Source organism: Myotis nattereri, assembly GCF_964212035.1.
Source record: "Myotis nattereri genome assembly, chromosome: 1".
NCBI lineage: Eukaryota > Metazoa > Chordata > Mammalia > Chiroptera > Vespertilionidae > Myotis > Myotis nattereri.
In genome coordinates, this window is record NC_138075.1 from 66,099,124 (window position 1) to 66,126,752 (window position 27,629).

Consider the following 27,629-nt stretch of genomic DNA (forward strand, 5'->3'; position numbering starts at 1 on the left):
CAGAGTCCAGCCCAGGGCTGGGGATAGCAGGAGCTGCATGAATATCGGAGGACTTGGAATTGTCATTCTCCAGCCCAGTAAGTCTGGGGTGGGGCCTAGGTACCAGCGTCTTTAGGCACCTCAGCTGATTCTAATATGCAGCCAGGTGGAGAGCTACTGGTCTAGATGAAGGTGATGTGTTGATCTATGTATTTCTTGATGGCAAACAAGGTAGAAATTGCTGCTGAAGAAGAGAATGAACATGGAAGAAAATGTGCCCAGAACACACTTTGACCAAAGCAGGAAAATTGTCCAATAATTTTGCAATTCTGGATGTTGTTCTTTTTTGAACAATTCCTTTTTAATTGAAGAAACTCAAATGTAGTTTAATTTTCTTCTAATGACATCTTCTCCTACCCCCCCTTATTGACAAGAGGGCAACAATCTATTTGGTTTTTGTATTTATGTCCCTTTAGACATCAGACCCTTTAAGTATCAGTGGGAAACTAGCAGCTTGGTGGTACAGGGAAAAAACAAAATTCAGGGCCTGGCTGCCTCCGCCGGTGCCAGGACGCAGCAGGACGCTGACCCTGAACCTGAAGAGACTTTTCTGAGGCTTTTAGCCCTGAGGTACAGGATCAGCAGATACATCAACCAATGATTTAGGCCAATCAAGATGTTTGCAGCCTTTAGGGCGGGAGACAGACGGATGCCTCCGAACCCTGGTATCTGCTAGACCCCCACATGTAGAACTCACTCTGTTGGGGGCCAGCACCAGATCCGGCTCTATGCCAGGACACGTTGGATCCAGAAAATGTCCAATGGCTGAATTGATGCTGGAACTCAGACTCATTTCTGGGCCAAACCAGAGACCTAGTCTCCAGATTAACCAGCCTTTCCTTCCAGAGCCTAGGAGAGGTGAGTGATGGACTTGGTGTAGATCTGCCTTAAATGGAAATAAGTAAACAGAAGCCACCGTTGTGGATGGGGCTTCCTTTAAGGATTCTCCATGCTAATATCTCAGGGGCCTACTTGAGAAGGGCCGTGGGTAATGACGGAGCAGCCAGCCAGCCGGAGAGGCAAAAATAGAGCCAGAGTCCAGCAAACAGGATGTCTTCCTGCTTTTCTGGGGCATAGCGGAAGTGTGTGAGGGCGAGTGTGAAGGGCAGAAATAAACAACTGCTTCCGCACAGGCTTGCGGCCTTAAGGGGACCACTGCCCACAGCTACGGCTGGGAGGGCAGGTGAAACCTTTCTGGAGCCATGGGAAAGACAAGGCCAGGAGAATAGTGGCGAGCGAACTGCCGCTGGCCACTCCCAGGACCTTACCTGGAAGTGGAAGATCCCTGCATAGTTTTCGATGAAACTCTGATCATGGGGTATGACTCGGAAAAGCAGGTGCTCGTGGAGGGTCAGGCAAGCAATGGCTGCGAGAAACCAGCAGTCCCCTGCAGGCAAACACGAGGCACAGGTCAAAGCGGGGCTGTCCCTCCCGGCCATGCTGCTCCACTTCTCTGAAGAGCACAGTTCAAGTGGTGCTCACGGTCCTACCTCCAGGCCTGACCTTACAGTGCCAACCAGAGAAGGGGTTCCACAGCAGTCCCTTGACAATGCGACCAATAGGGCAACTTACACCCTCCCCAGTGGTTTTCCTGAAAGCTGTGGGCAATTCCTCCAACTGCAAAGTTAGCTCATTTCCTTTCTGGGCCTCAGTGTAAGCAGGGCAGTAGGTCATAGTTGGGCCGGTCTTCAGAACACCTGTAGGAACTCCGCCTTGCCCCGTATCTTTGCAATGTGAGTCCATTTCCCCTCTGACCTCAGTGGAGACTGGGCATCTGAGAGGCACCAGTCAAGCGGGTTTGTGCGGTAGTCATTAGGCAGCTGCTCTGGAACCAGTCTGTAGGGGGCGCTAAGACATTGCTGGCAATGGAATGAGAAGGGGACACTTACTTCCTGAACCTCCTTTCTGGCAGAGCACTATATGTAGTCAGAGGAGACACTTTGGGGTGTGTGTGTGTGTGTGTGTGTGTGTGTGAGTGTGTGTGTGAGAGAGAGAGAGAGAGAGAGAGAGAGAGAGAGAGAGAGAGAAATATCTGTTGTTCTACTTATTTATGCATTCATTGGTTGCTCTTGTAAGTGCCCTGACCAGAGATCAAACCTGCAACCTTGGCGTATTGGGACAATGCTCTAACCAACTGAGCTACCCACCAGGGCTGGAAGGTTCTTTTAATAAGGAGCTGTTATTCTGGGGCAATTTAAACGAGAGTTCCAGTTCCAAGTGCTCTTTTTGTTAATGCGTTTTGTGTGTATATATAGATTCTATGTTCCCAAGGGCCATGCTTGGTACGCAGACGTTTCAGAGCTGTCTTTGAAGGAAGATGGGAACAGTCAAAAGCAGGGCTTTGTCTTGCTGAGTGGGATGTGTGCCTGTCCTTGTGACTCTAGAAGGGAGGCTGTGGAATGAGATCTACTTCCTGTGACACATGGCAAAGAGCAAGAGACGTGGGAGGCACAGAAATTAAATGAAGCAATCACCAGCACATAAAATAATATAAAGGCCTGCCCCCCCAAATTCATTAAAAATAAAAACAGATTACCGTCCCTTTATTTCCTGTAAGGGGATCACACCTTTTAACTACCCCTGGATTGTTCAGCTGGATGTGACCTGAGGGACCTTCCTACCTAATTCTCCTTGACAGATGTCAGTTCTGTTGGCTCCACCAATGATAAATCGGGGATTCTCGCAAATTTCCTGTGAAACAAAAAGGAGAGAATAACAGCAGTAGTAGCTTTATTAAAAAAAATATATATATTTTTTTATTGATTTCCGAGAGGAAAGGAGAGGGGAGAGAGAGATAGAAACATCAGTGATGAGAGAGAATCATTGATCGGCTGCCTCCTGCATGTCCCAGGGGGATTGAGTCCGAAACCCAGGCATGTGCCCTTGACCGGAATCCAACCCAGGGCCCTTTCGTCTTCAGGCTGATGCTCTATCCACTGAGCCAAACCAGCTAGGGCTGTAGCTATTCTTTATTGAGGTCCATTATGTAGTACTGGCATTGTGTGTCAGGAATATTACACACACGCCACTAATTTAAGCCTCCAAAAACATCCTGTGAGTTGGATACCATCATTCTTATTTTTCAGGTAAAAAAACCAAGGCTCAGAGATGGTAAGAAACTTGCCCAAGGACACACAGCCGGAAGTGGTAGAAGCCGAAAGCATGCCCCCTTTTTCCATTGTTCCACACGGCTCCCTCCTCACGCTGACATACTGTCTTATTAAGGATGCCCCTCGGAGGGCAGTGTCTTTACTGCCACATCTTTGGCAAAGGGACAAGAGAAAGCGTGGCTCTTGTTCTGTTTTGTTCTATGACAGGAAAAAAGGGCTGGAGGGAAAATAAGGATCTTTCTCCCAAGATGGTAACAGATATTTAGAGTCAGCAAATGTCCCAGTGCCCACAGAACTTGAGAACTGAGGAAAGCAGAGAGTGAATTTGGCCTGTGCCTCAGAAGCCTCCACTTCTGTTGGAGGGGGGAGCAGGGCACTGCTTTATTTAAGTTGCCCCAGCCGGGCACCTCTGCCCCAGCCGCTATGTGTGCCCAACAGAGGCCAACAGGTGCTTTAATTTTTGTTTGGCTGGGTCTTGTGCTTTGTTTTTTTACTTTGAAAATTTTGAAATAATTTGTAGATTCTGTGTTTTGGTTTTAACACCATTCTTCACAGTGTCAAGAAGCTTGCCATCCCTGTGGCACAACCCTCTCTCCCTCCTGTCCCCCTCCCCACCTTCCCTGTCCCTGTCCCTATCAGAAAAGGCAATACAGCCAAGTAAGCTGACGCTCTCTGCACTCAGGGATCTGTCCCTCCTCCTAGATGGAAAGTCCTGCTTAGGCCACATCACACATACCTCCCATCTGAAACTCTTAATGCAATGGAAGGATGAACCACAGCCAATAATCTTTAAGACGGTTACGTACAGGAGGAGGGAGGGAATAAAGTGATAGGAATACAGATGGAAGTAAAACTCTGAATGTAACTGCTTGAAAATAGATTGACTTAGGAATCATGTAAATTTTTACAGAATTAAAAGCCAAAATATAAGAAAAGATAATTTTAAAAAGCAATCTGTAACAGCTGAAAGCAATGTGAAGCAAAAGTATCCAACTGCATATCAAGTTGATGGCATGACTACACACATAAAAGGAGTGAGTTCAAGTGACTTTCAAGAAAACATTCTGGCTGTTTATCCCCTTTGGGTTAGATCCTACGGTCAAAGCCAAAACCATACCAACATAAGCCATAAGAAATAATAATAACATAAACCACAGGAAATAATAATATTGTTACACTTCACAACTTTGGTATGTATACTATAGGATAAAATAAATAAGAACTTACAGTAGTGAAGGAGGAACCAAGACTTCTTTTAGTGTAAAAGAAAATATGTACAAGTATAAAACTGAATAACTTAAGTAACAACCTTGAAGTGTTAAAGTTGAATTGAAGATATATCATGATTTATTTTTGTCTCTTTAAAAAACATTTCCTATCTCTCTTCACTAAAAACAAACAAACAAAACTAAACTAGAAGTAAAAGCAGTCTGGTAGTAAAGAGAACATCAATATTGCCATTGTGGTCTTTAAAAACCACACAAAAAAATCTAAAACTCTATATGCAGAGTGATTATTATCTAAAACCAAAAAAGAAAGAAAATGACGTAGGTCAGAACTGTGGTGCTACATAAAGAAAGGAAAAGCATCAGAGAAGGAATAAAGTCAGGTAAAACATCCATCTTTTCTTATTCTTAAAATATATATATATATATATCTTTATTGATTTCAAAGAGGAAGGGAGAGGGAAAGAGAGATAGAAACCACAATGATGAGAGAGAATCATTGATTGGCTGCCTCCTGCAGGTCTCCTACTGGGGATCAAGCCTGAAACCCAGGCATGTGCCCTTAAGATCAAACCTGGGACCCTTCAGTCCGCAGGCTGATGCTCTATCCACTGAGCCAAACCAGCTAGGGCTCTTTTCTTATTCTTAATCTAAAGATAACTTTGTTTAAAGTAATAATAGTAACAATGTGTTGAATAATTATAGCATATGAATAAGGTAAAAGAATGATAGTAATGTCATAAAGGAAGGAAGAGAAGAATGGGAAATTTTCTATTATAAGATACTAGACCACATATATAATGGTGTAGTGTTATTTGACGGTTGAATTAGATTAGTTGTAAATGTATATTGGAAACTCTAACCATAAACTTATTTGTAAGAAAGAACCATAATTGATATATGCAAGAGAGGAGATAAAATGGATTCATGTAGAATACTCAATTAAACCAGAGAAGGCAAGAAAGGGGAGAGACAAAGAACAATTACAATAAATAGAAAACAGTTACAAACATGGTAGATACTAATCCAACTATATGATAATAACTTAAATGTTAATGGTTTAAATTCACCAATTAAAAGATAAAGCTCATGAGAGTGGATTTAGAAAGGCCCGGCTATACGTTATATATAAACGTTTTACTTTAAAATATACTTTTTTATTGATTTTAGAGAGGAAGTGAGAGGAAGTGATAGAAATATCAGTGATGAGAGAGTCATTGATTGGCTGCCTTCTGCACACCCCCTACTGGGGATCAAGCCTGCAACCTGGGCATGTGCCCTTGACCAGGATCAAACCCGTGACCTCTTGGTTCATAGATTGATGCTCAACCACTGAGCCACACTGGCTGGGCTAAAAATTTTACTTTAAATACAAAGATTCAGATAGCTAGAGAGGGCTATACCATGCTGACACTAATCAAAAGAAAGCTGGAGTATTAATTTCAGACAAAGCAAATTTTATAACAAGAAATATTATGAGAGATAAAGAGCTACTATATAATGATAAAGGAGTCATTTCTCTAAGAAAACATATAATTCTAAAGGTGGGTACACCTACCAACAGAGTGTTAAAGGACATGAGGCAAAAAGTGATACATCTGAAAGGAGAAGTAGATAAACCCACTATTATATTTGGAGACCTTGACACTCTCTTTCAGTACTTATAGATTAAGGAGGCAGAAAATCATTAAGGATATAGTTGACCTGAACAGCACTATCAATCAACTTAATCTAATTGACATTTGTAGACTACTCCATTCAATAATAGCAGAATACACTTTCTTCTCAATATCCCGTGGAAGAATAGGCCACATTTTGGGCCATAAAACACCCTTCAACAAATTTAAAAGAATAGAACTCATACTAAGGATATTTTTAGACCACAGCAGAATGAAACTAGAAATCAATAAGAAAACTGGAAACCTCAGGATGTTTACGAAGTAAACAGCACATCTAAATAGCACATGGCTCAGAGAAGAAGTTTCAAGGAATTCCTTTGTCTATCAACTGAGAGAGACGATGGCAATGACACCCCAGAATGATGAGCACGCCTAGCACTCTGCTCTTGGTTTCTAATACTTTTCCAATAAAAGGTACCAGGGATCCATGGGGAAATGGTTGATTCTAGGGGTGTGGCAGGAGATACATAAAATGAGCCTGGAGCATCTTATAGCATCAGAAAGTAAGACAGCACTCAAAGAAAAAATAACCCTCACAGACATATGAAAACATGCTCAAAGTCACTAATCATCTGAGAGATGCAAATCAAAACGACAATGCGGCACCATCTCACACCTGTCAGAATGGCTACCATCAACAAATCAACAAACAACAAGCACTGGCGAGGATTCGGAGAAAAAGGAACCCTCGTGCACTGCTGGTGGGAATGCAGACTGGTGCAGCCACTGTGGAGAACAGTATGGAGTTTCCTCAAAAAACTAAAAATGGAACTCCCATTTGACCCAGTGATCCCACTTCTAGGAATATATCCCAAGAAACCAGAAACACCAATCAGAAAGGATATATGCACCCCTATGTTCATAGCAGCACAATTCACCATAGCTAAGATCTGGAAACAGCCTAAGTGCCCATCAGTAGATGAGTAGATTAAAAGACTGTGGTACATCTACACAATGGAATACTACGCTTCGGTAAAAAAAAAAAAAGGAGTTCTTATCATTTGCAACAGCATGGATGGAACTGGAGAGCATTATGCTAAGCGAAATAAGCCAGTCAGAGAAAGATAAATATCACATGATCTCACTCATCTGTGGAATATAATGAACAACATAAACTGATGAACAAAAACAGATCCAGATACAGAGAAGCATCGATCAGACCGTCAAACCTCAGAGGGAAGGTAGGGGAGGGTGGGGGTAAAGGGGAGAGATCAACCAAAGGACTTATATGCATGCATATAAGCATAACCAATGGACACAGAGGGCATAAGTGGGAAGTGGGGGGGGGGGGGACAATAAGGGGATAAGGACACATATGTAATACCTTAATCAATAAAGAAAAAGAAAATAACCTTCACAGCAAGAAGGATGTGTCAAAGGGATAGGAGTCAACTGAAAGAACTCCCAATGGCTAAAGCTGAAATAATGAGAGCAAGAAAATAAAGCAATACTTGATCACAATACAAAATACAAAGTAACTACCCACGAGTCCACACTGAAATAAATAAGTGACTAAATACATAAATAAATGGAGAGAATAGAAAAAGTTCCCATGCAGAATTCTCAATACTTTATGTGAATAAAAGGAGGCAGAACATAGCTCCCACTCCTTTAGGATGCACTTATGTTTAATGACATTCTTCCGAAGAATGCAGTATGGAAGAGGGGAAAAAGTAACTTCACAAGAGAGAAACCCGTTGACACTACTTCAGCCAGTTGTCAAGGTCAAGGTCAACAATGTTGACATGTCAGCAGTCTATACCAGTGATGGCGAACCTATGACACACGTGTCAGAGGTGATGCGTGAACTCATTTTTTTTTTTGTTAAATGGCATTGAAATATATAAAATAAATATCAAAAATATAAGTCTTTGTTTTACTATGGTTGCAAATATCAAAAAATTTCTATATGTGACACGGCACCAGAGTTAAGTTAGGGTTTTTCAAAATGCTGACACGCTGAGCTCAAAAGGTTCGCCATCTCTGGTCTATACAATGTAATGAAAATGGCACTTTCCCCCTGTGGTCTTCCTCCCAAAACCCACCAGCACAGCCGAATCAGGAGAAAACCAGCAGGAAAATGCCAGTTGAGGGATTTAATTCAAAATACCCGACTGGCACTCAAAACTGTCAAGGGCATCAGAAACAAGGGAGGTCTGAGGAACTGTCCCAGCCAGCGGAGGGGAGGCTAAGGAGGCATCACTACTAAATGCCATGTCATACCCTCGGTGGAATCACGGGACGGAAAAAGGATATTAAGTAAAAACTAAAGAAATCTGAATAAAGTATGGACTTATTTCAGGTAGCAATGTAACAATTTTGGTTAATTGATGGTAGCAAATGTCCCCGAGTAAAATAACTGTCCTTAAATGGAAAGTTTATTTGAAAAACAACTAGTTCAAATGTGTCTCATGCACTCCAATGGGCCAGCTTGCAGACCCACTGGGGTGCACCCCCCTGCCTTGCAGACCACTGACCTAGACAGTTCCTTGCCTGCTCTGCATGCAGTGAACCTTTTGGGGTTACCAGGGCCTCCCTGCAGGGAGAGGCTCTGGTCCTGCATGTCCCCAATACGTTTATCTATTCGGCAGAAACAAATGGGCCCCTCGGCTGCACAGTAAAGTGTCCTTGAGCTCATGGCTTCACCCTATGAGGAGTCTGACTGGTCAGCGTGAACCTTCTGTTTAAACAGAAGTGGCCTGTCACTCATGACCCAGCCTTACCTGAGAGGTTCGAAAGGCAAGGCTCCAGCCCCCTGCAGCCTCCTGTTTCCTAACTGTTCACCATCTTGCACAGATCTCTCCTTGAAACGATGAGCCTTAGTATTATTTTTTTTTAAGGAGAGAATTATGATTTTTACTTTTTAAAATATATTTTATTGATTTTTTTTTTTACAGAGAGGAAGGGAGAGGGACAGAAAGTTAGAAACATCGATCAGCTGCCTCCTGCACATCTCCTACTGGGGATGTGTCTGCAACCAACGCACATGCCCTTGACCAGAATCGAACCTGGGACCCTTGAGTCCGCAGGCCGGCGCTCTATCCACTGAGCCAAACCGGTTAGGGCAAGCCTTAGTAATCTTAACCCCACTCTCCTAACCCCAGAATACCCGCTCTTAAGAAGAGACATGATAATCAATTACATTTACTATTTTACTATAAATTTAAGTCAGTGCCTTAGTTCTCTTAAAGGTATTGACAGTCTCAGGGACCTATGAAATATTATAATCACCTCTAACTCAGGAACAGAACATGACATCCATTTCAGGAGGAAGCAGGAAGGCATTCTGAGGGCACCTGGGCAGGAGAACCTTGATAAAGCCACCTGCTCAGAGTGAGGATCCATGGCCTCAGGCTCTGGACCACTTGACCTCCTGCCCCCAGGAGCTGTCTGTTGAAGCATCAAAGCTCCCATCCTGCCCTGACTGGTTTGGCTCAGTGGATAGAGCGTCGGCCTGCAGACTGAAGGGTCCGGTGTTCGATTCCGGCCAAGGGCATGTGCTTGGTTGTGGGCACATCCCCAGTCGGGGGTATGCAAGAGGCAGCTGATTGATGTTTCTCTCTCATCGATGTTTCTGGCTCTCTGTCCCTCTCCTTTCCTCTCTGTAAAAAAATCAATTAAATATATTTTTTTAAAAAAGCTCCCATCCCTACCTTTGGTCTTTTCCATGTGATGGCCTTCATCTTGGTTTTCTGGATCAACTCATGGGAACCCAGGGCCTGAACACCAGCTGGGAACACATGGTCTTCAAAGAGGCACTTCTGAGCCAGACAGCGTTGTTTGAGAATGACAAAATCCTGCCCCTCGAACCTGAGGGGCTGTGTGACAGTGCCCTCTCCGCCTCTCCTGCCCCTCTCCCGGATCACACGCTCACAGAAGAATCCTGGCAGCATGTAGGGCATGGTTGATGGCTCAGGGAGTGGAGCTGGGCCTTCACCGCACCCTCAGTCCAGGCCTAATCCTCTCGTGAATGGGTTGGAGCCTATTTAGCCTTCCACCCTCAGCAGCGCGATGCAAATGAACGCAGCCCAGAGCGAGGCTGTGGTCAGAGTCAGCAGCTTGGGCTGGAGGCCCCTGAGCCCACAGTCAAGGGGCAACACAGGCCAGTTGGAGAGCCAGCAAAGGGAGAGAGAGCCAGGGACAGCCCCAGGACAGGCCACAATAGCCTGTAGATCTTTAGGGTACCTCCCTCAGCCTTGCTGGGATTATTTATTTACTTATTTATTATATATTTTTATTGATTTCAGAAAGGAAGGGAGAGGGAGAAAGAGACAGAAACATCAATGAGAGGCAATCATTGTTTGGCTGCCTCCTGCACGCCCCCTACTGAGGATCGAGCCTGCAACCAGGGCACGTGCCCTTGACCTGAATTGAACCTGGGACCCTTAAGTCTGCAGGCCACGCTCTGCCCACTGAGCCAAACGAGCTAGGGCTGGGATTCTTTTTTAAAAAGAGAAAATATAGTTACAGAGAAGCTTACCCTGCCTCAGCAAAAGGCAATCCAGCCTTTGACACTGGTGGCCAATGAGATATAGCATGAGGCCTTCAAAACATGCTGTATACACTAATCCTATACAGGCTGCTGAATGCATAGAAGGAATCTGCCCCAAGCCATTGTCTGAGGTTAATGAAGCCTTCATTCTCCTGATGTCCCTGCCCCATCCCCCCAAAGACCTTGCCTGGCCTCTAATCTGCTAGAGCAGCGGTTCTCAACCTGTGAGTCGTGACCCTTTGGGGGTCGAACGACCCTTTCACAGGGGTTGCCTAAGACCATCGGAAAATACATATATAATTACATATTGTTTTTGTGATTAATCACTATGCTTTAATTATGTTCAATTTGTAACAATGAAAATACATCCTGTATATCAGATATTTACATTATGATTCATAACAGTAGCAAAATTACAGTTATGAAGTAGCAACAAAAATAATTTTATGGTTGGGGGTCAACACAACATGAGGAACTGTATTAAAGGGTTGTGGCATTAGGGAGGTTGAGAACCACTGTGCTAGAGGGACCAAGAGGGTAGGTGACTCAACCTCAGATGAAAGTCCCCGTTAGAGTGGGCCCCAGTGGCAGTGAACAGACATCCACAGTTGCAAATTCAGGACCTATGAGGCAGAGAATGTGATGGGTGGCGAAGGAGGATAAATGTGTGTCAGAATTATATTCACAAGAAAGCTCAGCCTTTTCAAAATTTCACATGCATCAACGGGCAGTGCTGAGTGAGAGCCGGGAGCTGATGCAAGTGGAACCTCAGGTCTGGCAGCCTGCCCACTTGGAGGATGCTGTCTCCCTTTACTCATTAACTCCTGTCGGCCTTCGTCTATTCTGTGCTTCTCAAAGTGTGGGCTGTGGACTACCAACATCGGAATCACCTGGGATGTCAGTTTAAAATGCAGATTCCAAAGGCTCATTCCAGACCCAAGGATTCAAATACTTCTGCTAAGAGTTTGGGTCTTTGCAATTTAAATGAGAATACCAGGAGATTCGTATGTCCACTAGAGTCTGAAACCATGACTTTACCATTACAGGGTACTATAAAAGCTCAAAATAATTTTTTAAAATTTCTTATTTTTAAATTTTTATTTGTTGGTTTGAGAGAGAGGAAGGGAGAGAGAGAGAGAGAGAGAGAGAGAGAGAGAGAGAGAGAGAGAGATCAATTTGTTGTTTCACTTATTTTTGCATTCATTGGTTGATTCTTGTATGTGCCATGACCAGGGATCAAACTCACAACCTTGGCATATGGGGACGATGCTCTAACCAACTGAGCTACCAGGCCAAGGCAAAATAATTTTTGAAGTCAGTTCTTTTCTTTTTAATATATTTTTATTGACTTCAGGGAGAAAGGGAAAGAGAGAGAGAGAGAGAGAGAGAGAGAGAGAGAGAGAGAGAGAGAGAGAGAGAAACATCAATTATGAGAGAGAATCCTTAAATCAGCTGTCCTGCATGACCCACACTGGGGATCGAGCCCGCAACCCGGGCATGTGCCCTGACCAGGAATTGAACTGTGACCTTTTTCTTCATAGGTTGATGTTCAACCCCTGAGCCACACTGGCTGGGCGAGATCAGTTATTTAAAAAAATATCAGTTATTTTTGTTCAGTTTATACATGAACAAGGTTTTAAAAAATACAAAATACAAAAGTACATAGAAAAATAGCAGCCTCCTGCCCTGCAAAATCCTCACCACCTGCAAATCTCTCTCCTTAGAGACAGACACTTTCAAATTTTTTAGCTCATTCTTCTGGTGTTTACTGCTATATTTCTAAATACAATGCTTATATTATTACTTTTTAATTTATTATTTTTAGCAAGTATCAATAGAATTCCTATTTGGTGAGTGAGATTTAGGCTTCTCACATTATACTGTGTCCACAATCTACCCCAAATAGTTATATCATACATTTTGGTAAAATTAAAATTCAGTGTTTTCTTTAGTATTATTAGGAAAATATTGTTTACTTCTTAGCTAGGTGGTATCCTGTGTTATATTTCCTTTCTGTATAAATGTTTCCTTTTACTTATTCCTTTAAAAATATATATATATTTACATTTTTTCCCTTTAAGATATTACAAATGTGTCCTTATCCCCCCAATGTCCCCTTTTCCCCCCAATCCTGCCCTCACCCTCACCCCTGTTAAAAATAAATTTTTTATTGATTTCAGAGAGGAAGGGAGAGAGAGGATATAAACATCAATGTTGAGAGAGAATCATTGATCAGCTGCCTCCTGCACACCCTTTACTGGGGATTGAGCCCGTAATCTGGGCATGTGCCCTAGACCGGAATCAAACCCAGGACCCTTCAGTCCGTAGGCCAACACTCTATCCACTGAGCCAAACCAGCTAGGACTAACTGCTTTTATTTTTGAAGCAGAATTCAATTAAGTTTCACACATTGAAATGTAATAATTGGATTAGGTGATGTTGAAGTGAGAATTAGTGAACTGGAAGCTAGATCAGGAGAGGTCACTTAACATGCCATACAGAGAATCAAGGAGATGGGAATTTTTTTTTTTAAAAGGAAAAAGAAGAAAAAGAGGTTAAGATATATGTGAGATAAAGCCAGGTAAGTTCTGCATATATCTAATTGAAGTTTTAGAAGAAGATAATAGAAAATATGGGGAGAATTAATATTCCAAGAGATTTTCTACAATTGATCAATGAGTTCAATCCTCAAAACCAAGAATCCTAAGCAGGAAAGATGTAAAGCAATATATGTTTAGACATAACAAAGTGATATTGCAGAATACCACAGACAGAGAGAAGATCTTAAAAGCAGTCTGAGAGAAAAGGCATATGGCCTATTGCAGGAACGCAGCTACTAGAAATTACAGTGTAAGGTAGGAGACAGTACTGAGAATCAACCTAGAATTGATTACTCAGGAAAACTATTTCAAAAGTGAAAGCAAATTGCATACAAATAAAAATTGAAATGCTTATTATAAGTAGACACTCACTAAAGAAACTTCTAAACAATGTACTTTAGGAAAAAGTAAAATTATTCTGGAAGGAGAAGTCAAAGACTTGAGATGGAACAGTAAGCAAGGAAAGTGGTAAACGAGTATATCTAAGCAAATATTGACTGTTAAAAATATTATTTTATAATTTTTGAGATTGAAAAATGAAGATAGAGCTAAAATTCTGATAAACAATGGCACATTAGTTATGGGAGGAATACTTGGGATTAAAATGATATATGGTCTTCATATTATTTATGAGAAAAATAAAACTATTGACCAATTTCAGGTTTTATCAAAATAATAGGTATTTAAACAATTTAGGCAACTACAGAAAAAATATAAATAGTCAATAACTTCCAAATTATAGGAATAAAAAAAATGGGAGAAAACACTTTTAATCAATTTTTTAAAAACAGGCAGAAGGAGGAAAAAAGGAACATTAAAAAAGCAATACAAACAGAAAGGTTATGGTAAATGGTGGAAATAAATTAATGCTCAGAATCAATGCAAACAGACTAAAATCTCCAGTTAAAAGACAAAAGGTTTTCAGACTGGATTTTTAAAAAGAGTTATAAATAGTTTATAATACAGTGGGGCCTTGACTTACGAGTTTAATTCCTTCCGAGACCGAGCTCATTAAGGAGCTCGTTAACTCAAATTACTCTATCAACTCAATGCAAAAAATCAGCTGAGAGACAGCTGGTATCTCAAAAAACTAGTTTGTCGGGACACTCGTTAAGTCAAGGCCCCACTGTAAATACGCCAAAGACATCAGGACATAGAAATGTTGGAAGTAAAAGAAGAAAAAAATACATATATATATATATATATACAGCAAAAACTTGCCCCCAAAGCTTGAATACCTACATTAATATCTAACAACATTGACTTGAGAGAGAGAGAAAAAAAAGCACAAAAACAAACAAACAAAAAAACCCCACAAAACTTTCTTAGAGTTAAAAAGGGTCATTACAAATTCCTAGAAAAATAAATATTACTACTGTATCAAAAAGAAAAACAATTTCAACTGATCCCATGGTTTTTGAAGAGGTTGCATCAATAAATAAAAATATTCCCTTAAGAAAATACTGGCAAAATTCTACTAAATATTTAAGGAACATATAGTTTTCATCTTACTACAATCTATTTCACAGAATAAAAGAAGAAACATTCCCCACTCATTTTATGAGGCTGGTGTAACCTTGATAACATAATAGGACAGCACAAGAAAGAGAAATAAAAGGCCAGTCTCATTAACTATATATGCAAAAGCTTAAATAAAAAATTTTCAAAACAAAATTTAGTGATGTGCAAAAAAGATATACATTCTGCCTTGGCCCGTTTGGCTCAGTGGTTGGAGCATTGGCCTACGGACTGAAGGACCTCAGGTGAGATTTCTGGTCAAGAGCACGTGCCTGAGTTGCAGGTTGGATCCTCAGCCCAGTTGGGGCATGGGTGGGAGGCAACCAACCGATGTGTCTCTCTCACTTCAATGTTTCTCTCCCTCTCTCCCCTCCCCTCCTCCCTCCCTTCCACTCTGTCTGAGAATCAATGGAAAAAAATATCCCCGGGTGAGGATTAAAGAAAAAATAATAATACATTCTAAGTTTGGTTTATTCTAGAATGCAAGGGGGTCAACCTTGGAAAACTCTATTAACGTAATTGTTTAAAGGAGGAAAACCACAGGATTTTCTCAAGTAATGCCGAAAAAGTATTTGATAAAGTTCAACAATCCTTATTTTATTTCTTTTCCATTTATGATTTAAAAAAAATTCTTAGAAAAGCAGGAATAGAGGGGAACTTCTTAATGATAAATTGTACCTACAAATAAATCTACAGTAAATATACTCAACAATGAAGCATTAAGAATATCCCCTTTATTTATTTATTTTTTAAAAATATATTCCATTGATTTTTTTACAGAGAGGAAGGGAGAGGGATAGAGAGTTAGAAACATCCATCAGCTGCCTCCTGCACATACCCCACTGGGGATGTGCTGGCAACCAAGGTACATGACCTTGGTCGGAATCGAACCTGGGACCCTTCAGTCTGCAGGCTGACTCTCTATCCACTGAACCAAACCAGTTAGAGCAAGAATATCCCCTTTAAATGTGGGAACCAGATGAAGATTCCTGTCAGCTCCTTTGTTATTAACATTATTCTGGAGGGCTTAACTAGCACAATAACACAAGCACTAGGCTGGTGAATACAGTTACGCATAATGTACTGCGCAACTCACCTAACTACAGAAACATAGAGGCTATAGCCCAATAACTTGGGATCTGCAATCAAATTATTAGAATTATTAAGAATTTATAAGATAAGAGTCAAATGAATATTAATGCTTGAGAAATCTAGTACAATTTTAAGGAAGATGCCATTTATAAAAATAACAACAACAAAAGATGCCTAGGAAAAAATCTGACAAAGATATTCAAGACCTCTACAGTAAAAAGCAAAACAAAAACAAAAACTTGATTGAAAGATACACTAATGGAGACCTATTTAAATGGAGGGACATCCCTTCTTCATGGATAAGAAGATTCAATATTATCGAGATGTGCATTCTTCTACATTGATTTAATGTCATCTCAGTGAAAATCCCCACACTAGTTTTTGTGAAACTCAACACTCTGTTTCTAAAATCTAAAGGGAAAGGCAAAGAGTCAGGTATAGCTAAACAATACTGGAGAAGAAAAATAAGTTGGGAGGACTTGCTCTACTGGATGTCAAGATTTATTGGCATGAGATGTGGCATTGGCACAAAAATAGACAAATAAATGCAAATAAAACACAATAGAGGGCGGAAACAGAACTACACATTGATAGAACTTGATTTATTTAAAAGTGGTATTGCAAAACAGTGGAGGAAGGGTTGTCTTTTAAATAAATTGTGCTGGCACCTTTAAAAATCCATATGGAAAACAACAAAATGTGATCCATATTTTTATATTATATGCATAACTCATTTCCAGATGGATTATAGACCCAAATATAAAAGCAGAAAAATAAAGTTTCTAAATGATAATAAAGAAGAATGACTTCAGTTTAAGAAAAACTTTAGCAGAACACATAAAATACTAACCATAAAGGAAAAAATAATAAATTAAGAATTAATTTAGAACTTTTAATTAAGAATTTTTTAAAATTAAAAATACCTTTAAGAGAGTGAAAAGGCAATTCATAAAGTGGGAGAAGATATATATATATCTATAGTACATCTGACCAATAAGTGATTAGTATCAGGATATCTAAAGAATACCTACAATTTAACTTGAAAAAGACAAACAACTCAATAGAAAAATGAGCTAAAGAACATGGACAGCATGATAACAAATGGCCAGGAAATACATAAGTGTATAAAAAGATGCTCTGACTTATTTATAATCAAGGAAATGCATCTTTTCATACATTTTTTGCCTCTTTCTGTTCCTGCCTGTCCCATCGTACTGCTGTTATTTCAGTATGTTCACCATGATGTCTAGAGCTCTGTCCCCGTCATGACCTGAGGAGGAGCTGCTGTCTTTTGGATGTAATGAAAGGCAGTCCTAAAAGTTATTTATAGAATTGTCCCTTTCACCAACACTTACGCCTGCTCCCCTCCACCCCCAGGATGGCGCTGTCAGGATTCTTTGCTGAGTAGAAAGAGGGAGGGCTGGTTCTCAATTAATTGGGCACCTCATTTTGCCTTTCAATTACCATCATCACTATTTACTGACTCATTGTGCTAAGCAAGTCATATACAAACATCTCATTCGATTCTTAAACAACTCTATGAGGAAGAAGCTTTTATTTTATTTTCACAGGTGAGGGAACTGAGGCCCAGGCATGGTCAGTAACTTGCCTGAGGTTACATTGTTAAGAGGTGGAGTTGGGATTTGAATCAAGTTTGTCTGACCTTTAAAGCCTGTGCACTTCGTCCTTGTTATACTTGCGCCCTTTGCTGCCTGTGCTAATAGTAATTGCTGCCTTCCCTTGAGCACCTGCTAGGACTTTATGGATGCTGGCTCAGAACAGCCACAAGACAAAACATCATTATCCCATGATGACACTTAGAGAGTAAGTAATATGACTTGCTAGTGGCAGAGCCAGGGCTCCGGCCAGGTTTGTTTGGTTCTCAATCCAGCCGTCTTAGCCACTCTGCGCAATGCCCCCAGTTCTTCCTCTTTGCGGCCAGCCTAGGGATCCCACTTCTCTCTAAACTGTCTGACAGAAGATGACTCTCTAAAACAGATTACAAGCAGACCTCCTGCCACGTCGAATTCACTGGAAAGAAAAATAATGTCCCTGAGAGAAGAAGCTACACAGGGACTGTGTCCTGTGCCCTAAGGACAGAGGGCTCACTGGCACAGCCTGGGTGTTTCTGTACTTCTGTTCCCTTCCTCTCATCTCACACTGGCATGGAGTAACTTATTTTGTGTCAACCTAGATTTCTTCTTTCAGAATTGAGTAACAGGTCGAGCGAACTCTTAGCTGGGAAGATGCACGGGGTGGAGTGTTAATTATAGAGTCCACGGGGCACAGGGAAGATGCCATCAGAGCAGGAGACCTTTGCGTCAGCATGGGTTGCAGGAGGTTTCCAACTTAAGAGCGCTGATGTAACGGCCAAGCACTGGGTCCTAGGAAGTTGGGGGTCAGCTATCCGCTACATTTCACCCCTTTTCTTTAACTCCATTTCAGGCTAAAAGGGACCCGGCTCCTTAAAGAAATGATTCATTCCAAGTCTGGGGCAAGAACTAAACAAAATGAGCCTGGGCCACTGCGTTGCGGCCAGAAAACAAAGACGCTATTCAAGATGAATGGGGTCATGTCAATGATACAGGTCACTTCTGGGCTGGGCGGGGCTGTTCCCACTCTTCAAAGACTGGTCAATTTAAACATCAAAAAGAATAATGACTGGAATGGACTAAAATGTGTTGCCGTGTTTCATACTGTTCACACTCTGGAGTATTGTTTCGAGTTGGGATATTTAAGAACACAGCGCACGTGGGGAATACAGGCGATTCTCTTTGCTCATAGTAGCTACGTTCTATAAAGCTGCTGTGAACACTGCCTTAGTGAATACCGTGCTGTTGCTCCTGGAGGAAACACAGGACTAGGTTCCTGGGAGTCCCTCTGATCACACATTTTCATCAACGGCTAATTACACAGCCTTACGTTATGTGTGCTTTTGTTTAAAGATGCCTGATCCACTATATATTATTGATTCATCAGCATTGTTCTTACAGCCAACAGCACCGTATGAATGCCTGCCTGAAGCTTATCTAACACCCACATGTTCTCCCTCGGGCACATCATATCCTTCTTGAACGCAGGAACACCAGACAGCACTTCAGCACTAGGCTCGGGGGACATTTTAAACAGAGAAATCACCAACAAGAAGCACATGCATATGAAAAACGTGACACTAAATAGACTGAGAAGGACTGAGATAAGAAGGCAGAGCGTCGCTTTGTTTGACTTCAGTTGGGAACCTGCTCTTAGGGTGAGTCAAATTTTCCACTGCCCTACACACGCCCACAAATGACCACGGTACTGACTGTGGGGTTGCAAGGACATTTTAGTGAGTAGTGAGTTCACAAGTATCCATGAATAATGAGGATCGACTAAATATGGATCATAGCACAGACCTCCCCAGCGTTGGGAAAAAAATCATACCTAGGGAGTCAAGTTAGAGGAGTCTACGAGTATTCGAGCTGAAAAGCAAGTAAAGGAAGGATGACGTTATTCACGAGTAGGGAGAATTATCCTATAGAGGAAATCAGCCGGCTCTATTTCTCTGTCTTCTGGTTCTGAGCTAGAGATAATGTGCTAAAATTGTGGCTGCAAGAGTTCTGGCTAGAAATAAGGATGACTTTTCAGACTGTGAAAGATACTAACTAATGGTTATTGAAGGAGACGGGGCATCCCCTTATCTGAAATAGCTGAAAGAAGCAGTTCCCAAACATTTTCAATCTTATGATGTATAAGAGTTTTTAATAGCAGTTTTAAACCCATATTCCTGTGTTCTGGGAGAAGGTAATAAACTTCTGATAGTTCCGATGGTGATTAAAGTTGAAGGTTGGATGAAAATGGTGAAGCAAGCGTCAGCTTCTCTTCAGCAGAATGCTGCCCAGGTGCTAGCCGGGGTCTCCCCGTTCCTTGGAGAGGTTGCACCCCCACTTCATGGCCTCTGAGAAGGCAGGGCCTGCTCACCCCACCAGGGTTCAGCGGGTTCCTGGCAGTTTGCTTCTTTCTGCTTCCTTCTCTCTCTCCACCCGTCTGCTTTCCACACTCTGACTTCCGGTGCGTTGGCTCAGTCCTGCCTGTGAAAATCAAGTACTAACTCCCGCCCTTTACCCCAAAGTTACTTGCCTCAGGCATTTCACAAGTTCATCACCAGTAAAGACTTTTGAGGTCAAGGGAGGGATGACACTGGGGCGTGTGGCCTCCTGCCCCCTGTCCCCCATCCCTCTTTGGTTTCTGGTTCTCCTCCTTTTATAAGTAAATGGCAATTCAATTTTTTTCTCCATAGAAAACAATCATGTCCACCCCCAGAGAGAAATTACTTTTTCTGTAATCTCAAGTATCTTCCTAACTTTTCCTTATGAGTTTCCCTCTTGAAGAGAGAAATGGAAGAGTCTGCCATGCTAAGGGTTCACATTTGATAAGCACATTTGGCTAAAAAGGTGCAAAAAAATCAAAGATAATCTTGCAGTAGTAACAAGGCCTCATCTGAAGAATGTGATGATCCCCCTCCCCCCACTAGTGTAAGAGTCCTGGGACAAGGGGCGAGTTGGTCCTGCCTGCATGGTGACGACGCAGAAAGGGGCAGGAGGCCAAGTCAGACAGACAGCACAAAACCCAGCAGGAATGGTTGAGTCCATGATAGGCAGTGGGGGCGAAAGAATTTGTTTGGGAAGAGGAGTAGGAAGGAGATGGCAGAACTGCGTTAAATAACAAAGGGGTCTTATTTGTTTTCTTTTTCTTTTTTTTAAAGTATATTTTTATTGATTTCAGAGAGGAAGGGTGAGGGAGAGAGAGAGATAGAAACATCAATGATGAGAGAGAATCATGGATCAGCTGCCTCCTGTACACCCCACACTGGGGATTGAGCCCCCAACCTGGGCCTGTGCCCTGACCAGAAATCGAACCGTGACCTCCAGGTTCATAGGTTGATGCTCAACCACTGAGCCACGCCGGCCGGGCTTATTTTTCCATTCTAAAGCACCCCCCCTCACATTTTAGTATCTCTGAAGTTGTGATGCATCTTACATTAAAAGCTCCTTTCAGTTGCATTCAGCTGGGTGGCGGTCATGACTTTCTTTGGACACCTGATAAGATCAGGAAAGTACCAGTACTCAGACCTTCTAGACTTGGTGAAATATGGTTCATGTGGAATTGCAGCTTGGGAAACTCACATAAACTCTATCCTTAAAAAGAGTCTAATGCAAGAGATTTCCAGGTATGAGAACTATAGGGAATAAAGTCACTTGCTTGGAATACAAAGAGGCTGCTGTCTGTCCGGGAGAAGGTTTCCTCAGGTCCAGGTGTTGGCAGAGGGGACTAGTTGACCCAGGTTGTGGGGAAAAACAGGGCCAAGAACCAGGTTAGACCAACCAGGCAAAGCACAGCGGCATATGGGGCTGTAATCATAACAACAGCAAAGGGGAAGGCACACACCAGAGAACTGTGGGTGAAGACGAGACCCAGCTCTCACCTAGCAAAAGGTGGGGTCTGATAGAGGGATGCGAGGGGAAGAGGTGGGTTAGGCAGCCTATGACCTGGAGGCCCAGTAACTGCCAACAAAGTATAAAGCACTGGATCTGAAGATAAGGGAAGGTGGTAGATTCTCCCAACCCCCAACAGCCAATGGAAACAGAAAGCTGAGCAAAAAGTTGCAAAAAGAAAATGCAGCATCCCAGCTTTCAGCCCCAGGAGCTTGGAGGGCAAAGGAGGGAGAGCAGGTTTCCTAGGGGAAGAGCTGGGGGAGAAATGGAGGTACTTGCATTTCCATAATAAAACACACATTTCTGTATTTAATGTGAATGACTGGAATTGTCCTAAAGAACAAGCAGTCATGTGCCATGAGGGGCCTGTTCACATACATACCCTCATGTTTGGTTGGATTGATTCATTTAGATCAAGCATGAAGTACTCATATTGCTGTAGTTAGCTGTTTTTATTTTTTTTATTTTTTAAATCCTCACCTGAAGATATTCTTTCCATTGTTTTTTTTTAGAGAGAATGGGAGATAGGGAGGGAGGGGGAGAGGGAGACAGAGAGAAACATCGATATGAGAGAGACACATTGGCTGGTTGCTTCCCACATGACCCCTGACCAGGGCCAAGGATGTAACTTGCAATCCAGGTAGGTGCCCTTGATTGGGAATTGAACCCGAGACCTTTCAGTGTGTGAGCCAATGCTGTAACTGCTGAGCTATACCAGCCAGGGCTGTTGATTGGTCCTGGACACAAATTAAGCTGGAAAGATGTGTTGCCTCTTTTGGAGACTGCACAGCAGATGCAGGTGGTGATAAGACTGCACAACATGTTTACGGGGCACTCATTCATGTGCCAGGCACCCTTTACGCCTTGGGTGTGCATTAACTCATTTAATCTCCACAACAACTTTATGAGGTAGGTTCTTCTGTTATGATTATACCCCATGTTTCAGATGGGGACCTTATGGCAAAGAGAAAAATATGTGATGATGATTACCCAAGTGTTAAGTAGCAGGGCCAGGACTTGAACGTGGGTGAGACTGGGCTCCTAGCCACTGCGCTGTTCTATCTCCAGCCCACAGAGCCTGCTGCTTCCGGGGGCCAAACCCTGAGGGGTCCTCCAATGCCTGTTGTAGCTTGTGGAGGCCCAACAAATGCCACCTCATTTCCAGGCCTGAGTTTTGAACCAGAAGAGGAATAGGTATCAGTGTAGAGCAGGAGGGAGTCCAAAATGCCACATTTATTGTTGATAAATCTGATATTGGCTTCTAAGTCCCAGAACTAGATAGATTTTATTATTAAGCGCTGGGGCCAGATGGCCTGAGTTCAAATGTCAACTCCACCCTTACTAGCTGGGAGATCTGCTGCAAGTTATTTAACCCATCTGAGACCCAGCTTCCTCATTTGTAAAGTGGGGACAATACTAATACTCACCCCACAGGGTTGTTGTGAAGATGAATGAGGTAATATAAGGAAGCCCTTAAAGTAATTACTGTCATACCAGGAGTTCTCAATCGAGACTGGTTGTTATCATTACCTTTCACCAGCAGTAGTGGCAGGTGGCCCAGGCCCCCTGCGGGCTCCCTATGGGACCTGCCTCAGAAAAACTTGGCAGGAGGAGGAGCAGGTAGATTGCTCCCAGGAGGAAAAAAGGAAGAAAAAGACTGGGTTTCACAGGCCAGGCTCTCTTTACAAATCCACCCAGGGGAGGAGAGAGGCCAGCAGTGTTGTGTGACTGAAGCCGCCCACCGCACAGAATGACACACATGATCCCCCCACATCGGTTCCCAGTGATACTGGGCAAGAATCATCAGTCTCCCAGAAGCTCTGTTCTAGAAGCCATTCTTACTCACCCAGGGGTTTGTCCTTAAGAAAATGTGGCTTAACGATTGGGAAGTATTATGTGGGAAGTATTTTGTTTGCTTTCTGCTCCTAGAAACAGACCACATTAGAAAAGGGGGAGGAATCAGATTGTTTGGCCTGCAGACGCACTGCACGATGTTCTCTAACAGAGGAGGAGAGGCAGTGAGGTAGCTCAGGTCAGCAGGTGAGATTACCGGTGGCCCGAGTCTATCTTCTTTTAGGAGGGAAGGATTGGAAGTGCAGCATGTTATCCTAACTAGAATTATTGCTGGTTGTGAATAGCTCTGCCCTCCTCCTCCTCCTCATCTGATCGGAATAAGTAATACTTCATTGTGAAAAAAAATCATATTGGTTTCCAATGATTCTGTGCATTAGATTGTAAAAGCAGGAAGGGCCTCTCATAGGACACAGTCTTCTTTCCAGAATGCTCAAGGCTGGCCAACGTCCCTACACCTCTGGAGCACATGAAAACGTGTGTCCCCGAAGAGTGCTCTCCCTTCAGAAAGTTCTGAAGTCATTCCCGTTTTTCAACTTCAATCAACGTGTGTGACTATAGATAAGTCATTTGCTCTTTCTGGATCTTAACAGATGGGGCGCGAAACACGAGAAAACGCGTGAGCGGTCCTTAACAGATGGCGCTGGGAACACGAGAAAACTTGTGAACGGTCTTTAACAGACGCGAAACACGAGAAAACTCGTGAGCAGTACGCAATGTGTTAATCACTTCACCCGTCTGTCTGTGAGGGGGCTAGACCACATCTCTAAGATTCATTCCAACTCTGACCATTTCTAAATCTGTATGCTAATTTATGCTAATAAACCCGATAGGCAGTGTTTTCCTGATCTTAACCTCAGGGGGAAGGTGCATTTTAACCAAGAGTGGGCTTTGCTGCCTGGACCTTTAGCAACAGTAGAAAATTCAGGACTTTTGGTGGTGGTGGGAGCACAGCCTGGGACAGACAGGTGTGTCAGTGCTCCTCATGTCACACTGATGCTGACAGTATAACTTTAGGACTGATCTAGAGCTTAGTATAACAGAACCTTAAAACATTTTTATTAATATGTAAGGCTAGCTTTTAAGGCTAAAATCCACCAATGATGCTACTAAAAACAGTATGTTTTTTGGCCTTTTCTCTGCAGCAGGGTTGGAAAACGCTTTTAGGACCTCCCAGCCTTGGCAGGCAGGGCTGCCTTAACTCTCGGGGTCAGCGCCTTCAGATGTGGGGTTTCATTCACCTGAAGCCGAGGACCGCCTGAAGGCCTGGCCCGTTGCTGGGTAGGAGGGCTCAGAGATGAACAGGAATGGCCCTGCTCTCAGAAGATGGGCAACAGACGGAGCAAGCTTGAAGGAAGGGACACTTGAACAGAGTTTTGGAGAGAAGGTGAGGAGGAGCAAGTGAGGTGAAAATGAGGGCATTCCAGACAGATGGACAGACAGCATGAGCAAAGGCCTCCGGGTATGAGAAGACTTGGAACAACAGAGCAGCTGAGTATGTCAGGGTCCAAGGGGAGAGGGTGGAGATGAGATGCACAGGTGGACAGGGCCAGCTTTCAAAGGGCCTGGATCTCCCCTAAGAGGTTTGGACTTATCCTGAAGGCATGGCGGCGGGTGTGGGTGTGTGTGTGTGTGTGTGTGTGTGTGTGTGTGTGTGTGAGACATGTCTAGTACCCTAGCAGCAGGGCAGCAACTGGGTTAAAGAATAAAGTTCTTTCAAGTCCTCACTTCTAAACTGAGGGCCCTGGGGCTAGTCCTGGGCCTTACCACAGAGTCGTCAGCAGAGGAAAGGAGCCTGTGGAACACACAAGGTGAGAACAGGGTTGCTGGATATTTCATCTCAGGTTAAAAATAAAAACATGGCTAACGAATTGCACTGGGCCTCAGCTTAACCTGATCAAACTACTCAATAGCTTTGGGCCTCCGAGTAAATGGTTTCTCCCTGAACCAGGGGAGCTTCCCTTGCCTTATGGTCCCTGAACATTAGCTCCGGACAGTCACTCTTGTTCAATGCCCACCTTCCCCCCAGGACTCCAGGCTCCAGGAAAGCAGGAATTTTTGTCTTCTTTCCTAACTGCTGTCTCCCCAGTTTGGGCTCTAGTCTAGTAGATACTCAGTAAATTTTCTTGAATTAAGAACAAGAGTCATACTGGAGGTTATGATTGAATATGATTTTCCTTCTGGTAGCTCACTGTAAATGACACCCGGAGGCTGGAAGTGTCTGCTAGAAGAGAAAGGGTTTAAATCTGAGCTGTCATGTGCTCACTGGATATACTTCACTCTGACGTGCCTTTATGTCCTCATTTGTGAGGTGAGGTATATGGACAAAACAATTGCTAGGGTTTCTCCTTCTAACCCTAACATTTTATGCATGAAACAGTAGCCTTTGCCTGCCACTCTCCCCTCTCCGTGGCTTCCATGCTTCAGAAAGACATGGCTGCTGGCAAACCAAAGAACATCATGACTGCCGCCCAAGAAATTGAAGGAATCTTATAAAAGTGCAAGATATTCGAGCATGCCAGATCTGGGTGGTTGGAATATGCTCTGGGAAAGGAATATTTATTTTATAGGATAAATTAAACTGAGTTCCAATCACTTTTATAAAAAGCAAAATGTTTTTCAGAGAGAGAGAGAGAGAGAGAGAGAGAGAGAGAGAGAGAGAGAGAGAAGCAGCCCTGCCTCACCGAGGACTGAGCCTGGCAGAGCTCAGCCAGGCCCCTTCCCCCAGCCCATGTGCACGGTGGAGCTGTGGGAGGTGCTCGGAGGGAGGACTTCTCTGAGGCAAAAACCCAACCAGCAACCAGCAAGCTACTCACCGGAGGTCTCTTCCAGACAAACTGGATGGGAAACTTCTGGCTGTAGAAGAGGGAGGTCTCATCCGGTGGGAACTCAGGATCCACATAAAGAACCTTCTTCTCTAGACATTTCTTATGAAGCTGCTCAAATGTCTTCTCTTTCACTCCAATGATCGGAAAATTGCGGCTGATGATGGCTGAATAGATGCCACTGTGGTTAGCGCCCCCGGCCTCAGTGGTCTTGCCCTGGGCCGGGAGGGGAACCGGCCCTGGGGACTTGGGCTCAGCCCCTGTCTGTGGGGCCACAGACGGGCTAATGACTGTTGGCATGGCAGGCAATCGTGGAAGGAAGAGATTTTTAAAGAAAACAAGTTACAGCTACCTTCAAGGAAAGGAAGCCACTGCAAAGGGGAAGTTGGAGCGATTCTGTCATCTGAGAGAAAAATGTCCACATCCAATTCAAAGTTTCAAGCCCATCAGAAGGTCGTCCAGCTTGCGTTCATCTTAAAAACTGAGCTGTGATCCCAAAGTCATATGTTTTCCTGAGGAAGGAGCAGTAAAGGATTTATGCCCTGATTTTTTACCTGGGGGGCTCCTACCAGCAGCATATACGCCAGACGGAGAGAAAGAAAGTGAGGCTAGTGTTTCAGTGGCCTGGAGAAGCTTGAACCAGGAAAACTAAAAATAGACATGAAAAAAGATCCCGAGTATGAAAGCAAGAGTGAGGCTAGCGTGCAGCTCTCCTGTGTGGCAGAGAGAGAGAGAGATCCGGCGAGGACGTATACATGCGGTGTTAAGTGCTGGTGCTGTCAGGGGATGAAAGGGAAACATTTGAGTAAGTTGCACACTGAAAATTAGCAAAGAACTTCTGACGCATTATTGAGTTGGCCATTAAACAGACTATCAAACTACTGGTTACCAAATTATTGGAAAACTTTATTGAAAAAAAGTTAACAAGAGTGAGATGCTCAATTCTAGGAGAATAGGCATTTCTAAGGGCATCCATTTTACTTACTTTCTAAAACTCTAGGATATCAGAACATTTCAATTGGATTTGGTATATCTTCTGGAATGTTCTGGTGTTAGCATTGAGTGGAGCTATCTGAGTGGAGGACTCGGCAAAGTCCTCTCAGTTGTTTCTTCTTGCCCACTCGACCTAGCCACCTCTTGTCTATCCCACCCCCAAAATAAACACTGGGACCAAGTCTGTTACAAAGGGTGCATCTGAGTAGACATTATCCAGGTACACCACGTCAGTCATCTGAGTCAGGGTTGGATACTGAACCAGGCTGGTGGTCAGGTTCTGGGGTGTCATACGGAAAGAGTTGGTCTCAGGGCTCTTAGATGAGAGCGCAGTGGCTCTGGGAAAGGGAAGTGCCTGCCTGGCCTCCGCCTTGTCTTTAACCCACAGTGACTGCTGCTCAGACTGTAAGGAGATGGGCACGTTCCAAGTGTGGCTCAGTGGATGCTTGTCCCAGACTGCAGCCCAGCCTGTTCCCCGAGGTCAGAGGCTATGAGGGAAGGTGGGGAGCGACAGCTGCAATCGGAATACAACCAGGCTCTTGATCGCTGGGGTTGCAGTTTTGAGGATCCCTGTGTCTGGAGTGGCACCTGTAGGAACCATCCGCCTATCCCCCTGGCCCTCCGAGGAAATGCCCGGAGACCTCTGCTCTCTTGGAGAGGCAGACAGAGGAGGGCGGCCTCTGGATGCTGACTGCTGAGGTGCATGCCCAGGCCTGCTGCTGCTCACTGG

The 27,629-nt window shown here is 43.3% G+C and overlaps 1 protein-coding gene across 1 annotated transcript in view; it reads right to left on the minus strand.

Moving 5' to 3' along the window:
- Positions 1–26,411, minus strand: part of CAPN3 (calpain 3) — a 48,251-nt gene extending 21,840 nt beyond the window's left edge. The window contains exons 1-3 of the mRNA XM_081095662.1: positions 25,898–26,411; positions 2,661–2,730; positions 1,308–1,426 (exon numbers count right to left, since the gene is read on the minus strand). Of these exons, the coding sequence (XP_080951788.1) occupies positions 1,308–1,426; positions 2,661–2,730; positions 25,898–26,206 (498 nt within the window). The 5' untranslated portion in view covers positions 26,207–26,411. The remainder of the gene's footprint in view (positions 1–1,307; positions 1,427–2,660; positions 2,731–25,897) is intronic.
- Positions 26,412–27,629: the final 1,218 nt, after the last annotated feature.